This window comes from Xenopus laevis, chromosome 5L (genome assembly GCF_017654675.1).
Source record: "Xenopus laevis strain J_2021 chromosome 5L, Xenopus_laevis_v10.1, whole genome shotgun sequence".
NCBI lineage: Eukaryota > Metazoa > Chordata > Amphibia > Anura > Pipidae > Xenopus > Xenopus laevis.
In genome coordinates this window covers 150,293,031-150,302,284 of record NC_054379.1, presented here as the reverse complement: position 1 = coordinate 150,302,284, position 9,254 = coordinate 150,293,031, and the positions used below count along the sequence as shown (strand labels likewise).

The 9,254-nt window shown below is 40.4% G+C and overlaps 1 protein-coding gene across 3 annotated transcripts; it reads left to right on the top strand.

Annotated features, from left to right (window-relative positions):
- Positions 1-4,682: 4,682 nt before the first annotated feature.
- LOC121393841 lies at positions 4,683-8,809 on the top strand. 3 transcript variants are annotated; one of them, XM_041563557.1, is made up of 3 exons: positions 4,683-5,939; positions 8,286-8,324; positions 8,410-8,809. In XM_041563557.1, the coding sequence occupies exons 1-2, from the start codon at positions 5,164-5,166 to the stop codon at positions 8,287-8,289; spliced, it is 780 nt and encodes a 259-aa protein (XP_041419491.1). In that variant the 5' UTR covers positions 4,683-5,163; the 3' UTR covers positions 8,290-8,324; positions 8,410-8,809. The 3 variants fall into 3 exon arrangements, 2 of the variants coding, with proteins under 2 accessions (XP_041419491.1, XP_041419490.1); XM_041563556.1 differs by having other exon boundaries at positions 8,286-8,809; XR_005961408.1 differs by lacking the exon at positions 4,683-5,939 and having other exon boundaries at positions 6,074-8,324.
- Positions 8,810-9,254: the final 445 nt, after the last annotated feature.

The window sequence follows — 9,254 nt, the reverse complement described above, 5'->3', positions numbered from 1 at the left end:
GGCACACGCAGCCGGGAACAGTCAGCATGAGAGTTGAGAGGGAACCAGAATAGGGGTAGTGTCACGGTCCGCACCCTAAACCAGAACTAATGCCAAGCTCCCTGGTCTCGGCTCGGCTTCACCAGTAGTGTGACCGACCGCCTTTGGTTTCGAGAGGAGCCCTCAGCATACTCAAATGCCACCTGGACTTTTCAAGAGGAGCAAAGCGAGGAGTTCTGGCAAGCAAAGTGGCACGACAGTTAAAAGTCAGTTAGGCCGAAGGTCGCGGTACAACAGGATAAGGCAGAATCGTAGTCAGGCGGGCTGGGTCGAGGCAGGCAGAAAACTAGGATCGTCAGGCAGGCAAGGGGTCAAACCGGATAATCAATCAGAATAGGATCAGGCAGAAGGAGTAGTCAAAATACAGGCTGGGTCGGCGTACAGATATCAGGATGGTCAAAAACAGGCAGGGTCACAACAGGAGATCAATAACAAACAGGAATCAGATGCACAAGGCTCAAAAGGCACCAGGAAAACTAGTCCTATCACGGGCAATATACAATTACAAACTGTCCCTTTAAATACATTAAAAACTCGCGCCATTGCGAGCTGACGTCACACTTCAGCGCGCCTGTGCCTTTAAGACACGGACGGAAGCGGTGCAGAAGATCCCTGCGGGCGTCCCTGCTTGGAGTGCGGCGGGCGTCCCCGCTGAACTCCACCACCCCTACCGGGTTAAGTTATTACAGGTAGGAGTATTGATCCCTGTAGGACACATTCTTCTGCATTAGGTTCTATGGAGCTCGTTTCTACTGACTCTGTGTCCTTTCTCAATGGTGATGTCTATGCTAACATCACATTCCTCAAAGTGATTCTGTCATGGGAAAAAATGTTTTTTTCAAAATGTGTCAGTTAATAATGCTGCTCCAGCCGAATTCTGCACTGAAATCCATTCTCAAAAGAGCAAACATATTTTTTTATATCTAATTTTGAAATCTGACATGGGGCTAGACATATTGTCAGTTTCCCAGCTGCTCCCAGGCATGTAACTTGTGCTCTGATAAACTTCAATCATTCTTTACTGCTGTACTGCAAGTTCGATTCTAACAACAGAACAATGGTAAGGTAACCAGATAGCAGCTCTCTAACACAAGATTACAGCTGCCTGGTAGATCTAAGAACAGCACTCAATAGTAAAATCCAGGTCCCACTTTGACATATTCAGTTACATTGAGTAGGAGAAACAACAGCCTGCCAACATGACCAAGCAAAATGACCTGAGATGCACCTACACACCAATATAACAACTGGTTCAGGAATTAAATTTTACATGGTAGAGTGAATTATGTGCAGTGTAAACAGTGTAATTTAAAAGTAAAAACAACACCATAAAATCATGACAGATTCCCTTTAATGTTTTGTCTCCACAACGTGCTTTTTTACCAGTTAGTATTGGCAGTGCCTACTCACAGACTAGTAATTTTGTCCCAAGATTAGTCTTGCTTGCTGTAAAATTCCCTCTCATAATAATAATGAAGTTAGGAGGAGAGAGATGGAGCTATCCCTATTGTGAACTGCTAATTGTTTGTAAAGCTATGATGCAGTGTACTATCAACCCAAAAACTATTCTATGTATTCACAGTTAATAAGTTTCATAGTATTTTGCCTTTATACTCTTGATGATATCTACAAATGCATTTCCATTTTTTTAATCGTGGCTTTAGTCTGTTTTCTGGTTCCTAAATTGCCAGATTTCATGAGCACAGGAGCTTTGACTGGAATATTAAATTCACAAACGTTCATCCAGACAAACAGAGCAGCTTTATTTAAGTCCAAGTACTGCACGGCTATTATGACAGTTGGAAACACCATATGAAAATCTAGTAAAAGGCTTTGAAGACACAGCATGCTCCTTTCATCAATTAATTCAATGCTCAATGGCTCAGTTCTTCAAAATAAACTGTAATGTGTCATAAATAATATGTACGATTATTTTATCTGTCAAGTTGTACCAGATATGTCAGTAAATATATTACTGGCCGTCATGCTAAATTATAATACATTTTATTTAACAATCTTTGTTATTTTTCAGTCATTTTTAGAAAAATTGCTGTAGGTAAAACAAGCCTATTCACATAAATAAAATAACCCCCTGATCTTAACCAAATATTTGTGGGTTTTCTGAGTTTTTGAATCAAACAATAAATTCCTATGTGTGATCAAGCTGCAAGGTAGCAAAGTCATTGAAGTGACAGGGCAGCAAGACCTACTGTACCGTGAATGACAAAATGAAGAGGACAGAGAGAATAAAAGGGTCAGATAAAAGGAGCTATGGCTTTTATAAGCTGAATGGGGAAAGCTGAGGTCAGGGCAAATGATAGCAGTACAACAGAAGGAAAGCATTAAATAATTGATGGATGTGAAAGAAAGGAAATTGACTAAATAGAGGCATCAAATACAATAAGGGAATAGAAGCTAAAGGGACTGCAATTCAATGAACAGTGGGAAAGGGGAACTTAGAAAAATAGTTGCAAGATGATGGGTGATGTGGCATTGGAATTAGATGGACAACACACAAGGTTTCATTATAAGAAGTTCTAGGGAGTATTTAGATTTTTCAACCTGAACACATTCAGGTTGGAAACCTTTGCAGTTTGATTCTCAGAAACTTTTGGCTAGATCTATAAAGTAAGTAATTAAAGTAATTGTTTTGCACTTTTTCAAAATAATTTTTGTTGTTTTGTAGATCAACATGAACATAACATAAGAATGCACCCCAAGTTAGGCCTCTTTCACATTATATTAGCTTAATGGTGCCCAGTAGAATAAATAAATGGAGAGATTTGAGACAAAGAGAGTGCTTTAGGAACACAAACCTCAAAAAATGTCCTGTGTGTGTGTCAAAATTATTTTATTTGTTTGTAGCCCAAGAGGCCATGTTCTTCTTCCTGTGTGGGCTGTGAAGTAGCAGTAAGGAAAGAAAGGAAGAAAGAAAGAAAGAAAGAAAGAAAGAAAGAAAGAAAGAAAGAAAGAAAGAAAGAAAGAAAGAAAGAAAGAAAGAAAGAAAGAAAGAAAGAAAGGAAGGAAGGAAGGAAGGAAGGAAGGAAGGAAGGAAGGAAGGAAGGAAGGAAGGAAGAAAAAAAGAAAGAAAGAAAGAAAGCTTATTTTATCAGGATAGAAAATAAAAACATGTTTTTTCCCTGGCATATTTAGGGATCAGTGAATAGCAAAGAGCTCACTGGGTTCATGGTCTGTTACTATGGTGGGTAACATGAAAGACTCTTCTGTGGGTTCTCTGGGGACAGTTCCTTCTATAGATGCATTTTCAAGTGATTTTACAGGTAATTAGTAAGAATGTCTCCCCAGCCCATCCTTCCCTAGTCACTATAATGGATTCTTAAAAATATAAAGCATTTCAGCATGGTACAAGCTCGGACAACTGTGGATAGCGCCAGTCTAGGTGCTCAAGGTATAATGTACTCAGGAAGGATAGAAATAATACTTGCAGACCAGTTGTCTTACTTCAGAGACTAGAGCTGCTAAAACAGAACATCGGCTCTTGCACAAAACACAGGCACTTTTGGTTCATGTTGTAATTAGGTCTAATTAACTCAGTCCCATACTTTGCTGTCCTCTCTTCACCTCTACCAGATGCAGAAAAAATACCCCAGACCAGTGCTGTCCAACTTCTATGGTACTGAGGGCCGGATTTTTTCCAATCTACATGGTGGAGGGCCGATAACGGAAGCCAGTGTTAGCCACTCCCTGTTTTTAGACCACACCCACTTTAAACCACACCCATGTTACCGCAAGACCATGTCCACATTAATAACACACCAAAAAAACAAATGGTTGGTGCTCACTGCAGGGATCAGGGCTGGAACTAGGTGTAGGCAGAGTAGGCGGCTGTCTAGGACGCCATCATTGAGGGGTGCACTTTTTTCAAGCGTTTATTTAATCATTTGTTTCAGTAATCATGGTCACTCAGTCGGATGGAATCCATCTCCTTCCCCTTCTTGCCAGCAGGTAATCGCTCCTTCTGTGCGGTGCAGCGCGATGTGCGTACACGCGTCAATGACGTCACTGATGTGTTGGGTGACAGAGAGAGGCAGAGAGCTGGGGGGCTGCTTGGTGTGACTCTCGCTGCTCTCAGACTTGCACAGTTGCACTGAACTGAAGACTTTCTTTCTATTACTGTAAAGTGTGAAGCTTCCTGCTGGTACAGCCAGGTACAGATTTGGGGCCCATATATTTGCTGTTGCTGCTGGGCGCTGGCACAGGTACATAAATACTTGGGGGCAATATGATGTGATCAGATTTATTTTTGGCTGCTGCTGACACAGGTAAAGATTGGGGGGTAATATGATGGCTGCTGGAGGGCTGTATGATGAATGGCTGCTGAGCTTACTGGTACAGGTACAGGGGGCAGTAATATAAATGAAAAAGTGTTGTACATTTTCTTGCTCTCTTTATTTAAAAACCATCATGATAAGGAGGGAAATGGTAATGCAGGACAGGGGGCACTGATTGAAGCTCTTGCCTAGGGTGTCAAACTATCTTGTGTCTGTCCTGGCAAGGATGTCACTCATATGTGAAAAAAGTTAAGTCATATTAAGACATAACCATACATCCATATGCCTCCTCCTCCCCTGTGTATAATACAGTACCCCAGCATATGATTAAACACCTTTTATTATACGGGAAATGAACCAAAGCCTTGGGTTAATTTCTTTTTCATTTTTTTCTTTTTCATTATTCGTTTCAGAGAACTATAAGACTTTTTTTATATGCTTTTTCATTGTATTTGCATCACAGTAACTAAATGCTATTAGCTAATTGCTGTTTAAACAATTGTTTAATTTCACTAATTGATTGCACCTGTCAATTAACTGATTGAATCACCTATAAATGTACCACCTTACACAGATCCTGTATGCTTGACAAAGGGGCTTGCCCCGAAACGTTGCACTTCCGGTAATAAATCTTTGCAAGGTGTTCACCTGCATTCACAGCTTGTGTGCCAGTGTGCCTTTTCTTAGTATCAGATTTGAGGTTGCCGGTTACCTCTATCACTGTGCACCAAGGAAATTGGAATTATCTACACAGAACAGGTGTGCGTGAGCTACTACTACTTTGTACTGATTGTTCGGCTACAAGCTCTCAGCACCCTGCTACTATACCGCTATGTCATTTGCGGACATTGCCGCAACTACGGATCGTCGGGCTGACACTTTTTGCTTCTCTGAGGCTGAGAGAAAGAAAATCCTCAACGCTACACAGAGCCTGCCTACATCTACTACATTAAGTGGGACAGAAGTTCTCCGTAAATTGGAAAACCTTAAACGCAGGGAAATATCATGGGCATTGCATATGTCCTCCCTTGCCGAATATGCCAAAGCTCAACGGATCCCACGAGGACTGCGGGTCATGCTACAACCTGCACTTTTCAAGGACAACCAGGAGTTTCTGCAGAAGTGGCAAGGAATACTGAATCGCTGCAGTTTGGACCTGATAACCCTTACCATACAACAGTTGCAGACAGGAACGAAAGAGTTAAAGCAGCAACTACATACCATGGAGGAAGAATATCGCAACAGCGCAGAATCCAATGCCATGATGCTGAGAGAGTTGGAAGTAAAGATGGAGCGGTTACAGCGCGACATCCTGGAGGTAAAGCTTCGCAAATTCAGAAGAGACACCATCGATTACAGCAAGGGGGAGGTCTATTCCTGGAAAGATTACAGGCGCACTACGCGAAGATACCGCACCTCATCTGCGATCTCAACAGACAGAGCATCCGAACAATCGCTGGAACTGTCACAGTCATCGCCAGCTGGATCACAGCACTCTGCGGTCTCTTTTTTAGGAGGAGGTCGGCGCACACAAAACGCAAAACCAGGAGGGGAAGAAAGGCACGAGACAGCGTCCCAACAAACCACGCGGAAGAAAACGAACCGCAGGTAAATACTATCTTCAACCTCTTTCAATACAGTCCCAGCAAGTTTGAACTTTCAGCACTTAGTAAAGGACTGAACTTTGTGCCATCTTTCACGGCCCCCTCATTCCCTACACTCGTGGATCTGTTTAAGTTTGTAAGATCACTTAAATTGAAGGCATATTTTTGCGATAGGCCTTCTATTACACCCAACGATAAAACTGTGGCTGCATTAAAAAATAAATTGGGCTCAAAAAGTAATTTTGTGCCCCCGGGCAATTTCCATGCAATTGAGGCATTTGAAACAGTGGTGACGTTGGATGTTAATAGAATCTTACAGAAACAAAATAAAAAAGAAAGATGTAATATCTCTGCAAATGAAAGATTGGCTTTGAAATCATTAAAGGCTAATTCGGATGTAATTATAACAAAAGCCGACAAAGGTGGGGGCATTGTAATGCTTAATACCGCTGACTACAATAAGCAAGCAGAAAGCCATTTGAATAATAATATGCTGTATAAAATGTTAGGAGGCGATCCTACTTTGAAGTTTAAAAACGAGTTGAATGTTTTTCTAAATTCGGCGGTTTTGGAAGGTTTAATTACTGAAGATATATATCGCTTACTATTTAATGCACATCCTAACATTCCATATGTGTATTTCCTGCCTAAGATCCATAAAAGCCAAACAAACCCTCCTTACAGGCCTATCGTTTCCAACGTGAACTCTATATGGCAACCCCTGGCCATTTACATCGATATGTTTTTGCAGGAAATTCTTCCCACTTTAACCACATGCTTAATCGACACCACCGATTTTTTGACTAGGCTAGAGAAGGTAGCATTTCCATCGAGTGATTTCTTTTTCTGTTCTTTAGACGTAAAAGACCTTTTTACGTCTATACCCCATGATGAAGGAATAGAATGCATTCGTTCATACCTGTCCCAGGGGAAATTACCCAGCTATAAAATAAATTTCATCTGTGATTTGTTGGATATTGTACTGAGAAAAAATTACTTCCAATTTAACCAGGATTTTTACTTACAATTGCAAGGCTGCGCCATGGGTGCGAACATGGCACCTGCCTATGCCAACATCTTCATGGATTATTTTGAAAAAAGTTTTATATTTTGCAATAATGAGTACACACAGTACATCCATGATTATATGCGCTACATGGACGACACTTTTTTTCTTTGGTCAGGCAGCCGTGAAACCTTGGAGAATTTTCTCAGATATCTCAATGAAGTACATGCTTCGATTAAATTCACCCTAGAATTTAGCCCCAAAGACATACACTTTTTGGATGTGAATATTCAATCTACAGGTGCAGCATTTGTTACAAGCGTGTTCACTAAGCTCACGGACAGAAATAATCTATTACCTAGTGATAGTTTTCATCCACCTGGCTTAGTAAAAGGTCTCCCAAAAAGCCAATTTTTACGAGCAAGACGCATTGCATCTACGGATGACCTATACGAAGCTGAGGCAACTAAAATGATTAAAAAATTTAAAGAAAAAGGACACAATATAGAAAGCCTACAAGAAAAATATGAGGAGGTACGTAGAATCCCTAGGGATAAACTACTAACCAAAAAAAAGCTTCCATCTACATCCACAACATCACGAATCCCTTTTGTTAGTTCTTATGATAAAAATTCTAAGGCCATTCGTAATACTATCTTAAAACATTGGGATATACTAAAAATGGATGCAAAATTTGGGCATATGTTCCAGGCTCCCCCTCTTTTTTCTTACAGAAGGGGTAAGAATATTGGACAACTAATTAAACCTCAGAAACGTAAGCTACAGATGGGTGATTTAACGCACAATAAAGGCACTTTTCCCTGCAGGAATTGCGGACACTGTAACGGAATAATCCCTGGCAACACAGTTACACACCCGCAGCAGGGTACGAAACATGAAATCAATGGATTTTTCACATGCGATAGTTCAGACGTGATTTACTGCATTAAATGTCCATGCGGCCTAGCCTATATAGGGCAGACTTCGAGACCCATAAAAACAAGGCTAAATGAACATAAATCGACTATCCGCAATTATCAACCCCAAAAAAGTGAAAATGTCGAGCTAACAGCTTCAAGTAAATATAAGAAAGAAACATGGCTTGCCAAACATTTTTTCACAAACTGCCACAGAGTAGCACAACTCCGTTGGCAGGTTTTAGAGAAAATAAGAATACAACAAGGACAGGATAAAAAGAGAATTTTATTACAGAGAGAATGCTATTGGATCTGGTTACTCCAAACTAAATATCCAAAAGGGCTTAATGAAGAGTTCAGTATGGCTTGCTATTTATGAATTTATCTTTTTCTGGGTGTTCTAACTCTCTTTGTTTAATTTTTCCAGATAAGAAAACTATGTGCAAATTTCCTGATGCAGGGACAGGTATTCTTCTATTTTTTCCTTCAGACAGGGTAAGAATTTATAGTTACATTTTGTAACCATTTTTATGTCCATGTTTGTTTTTTAGGTACTGCAACACTGTTGAAATATTTTCTTGCTACATTAGAAAATTGGGCTTATAAGGTTTCCCACTGGACTTTGAACTTTTATTATACGGGAAATGAACCAAAGCCTTGGGTTAATTTCTTTTTCATTTTTTTCTTTTTCATTATTCGTTTCAGAGAACTATAAGACTTTTTTTATATGCTTTTTCATTGTATTTGCATCACAGTAACTAAATGCTATTAGCTAATTGCTGTTTAAACAATTGTTTAATTTCACTAATTGATTGCACCTGTCAATTAACTGATTGAATCACCTATAAATGTACCACCTTACACAGATCCTGTATGCTTGACAAAGGGGCTTGCCCCGAAACGTTGCACTTCCGGTAATAAATCTTTGCAAGGTGTTCACCTGCATTCACAGCTTGTGTGCCAGTGTGCCTTTTCTTAGTAAACACCTTAGGGGCCACTAACAATAATTTTAAAATGCTATCGAACCCCCAAAACAAATACCAAAGTATGACACACACAGGGAGCATATGGAAGACAGAACAGAGCAGGAGACAGGAATCAGGACCAGTCTAATATGTACGACATACAGTGACACAGTGCTGGTGCCCCATTAGCATTTTGAATAAAGTGTGAACAGGAGAACAATGTGGGCAGTTTCAGTCTGGGTCTCAGGTGTGAACAATACAGGGGTTTAGGGGTGTGAACAATAGAGGTGTCACAAGTGTGAACAATACAGGGGGATCACAGGTGTGAACAATACAGGGGATTAGTCTGAATTTGAGGTTTAGACAATGCAGGGGCCAGTTAATCTCTGTAGTGATACCTTTTAAATTTTACATATTTACAGACACAGCAG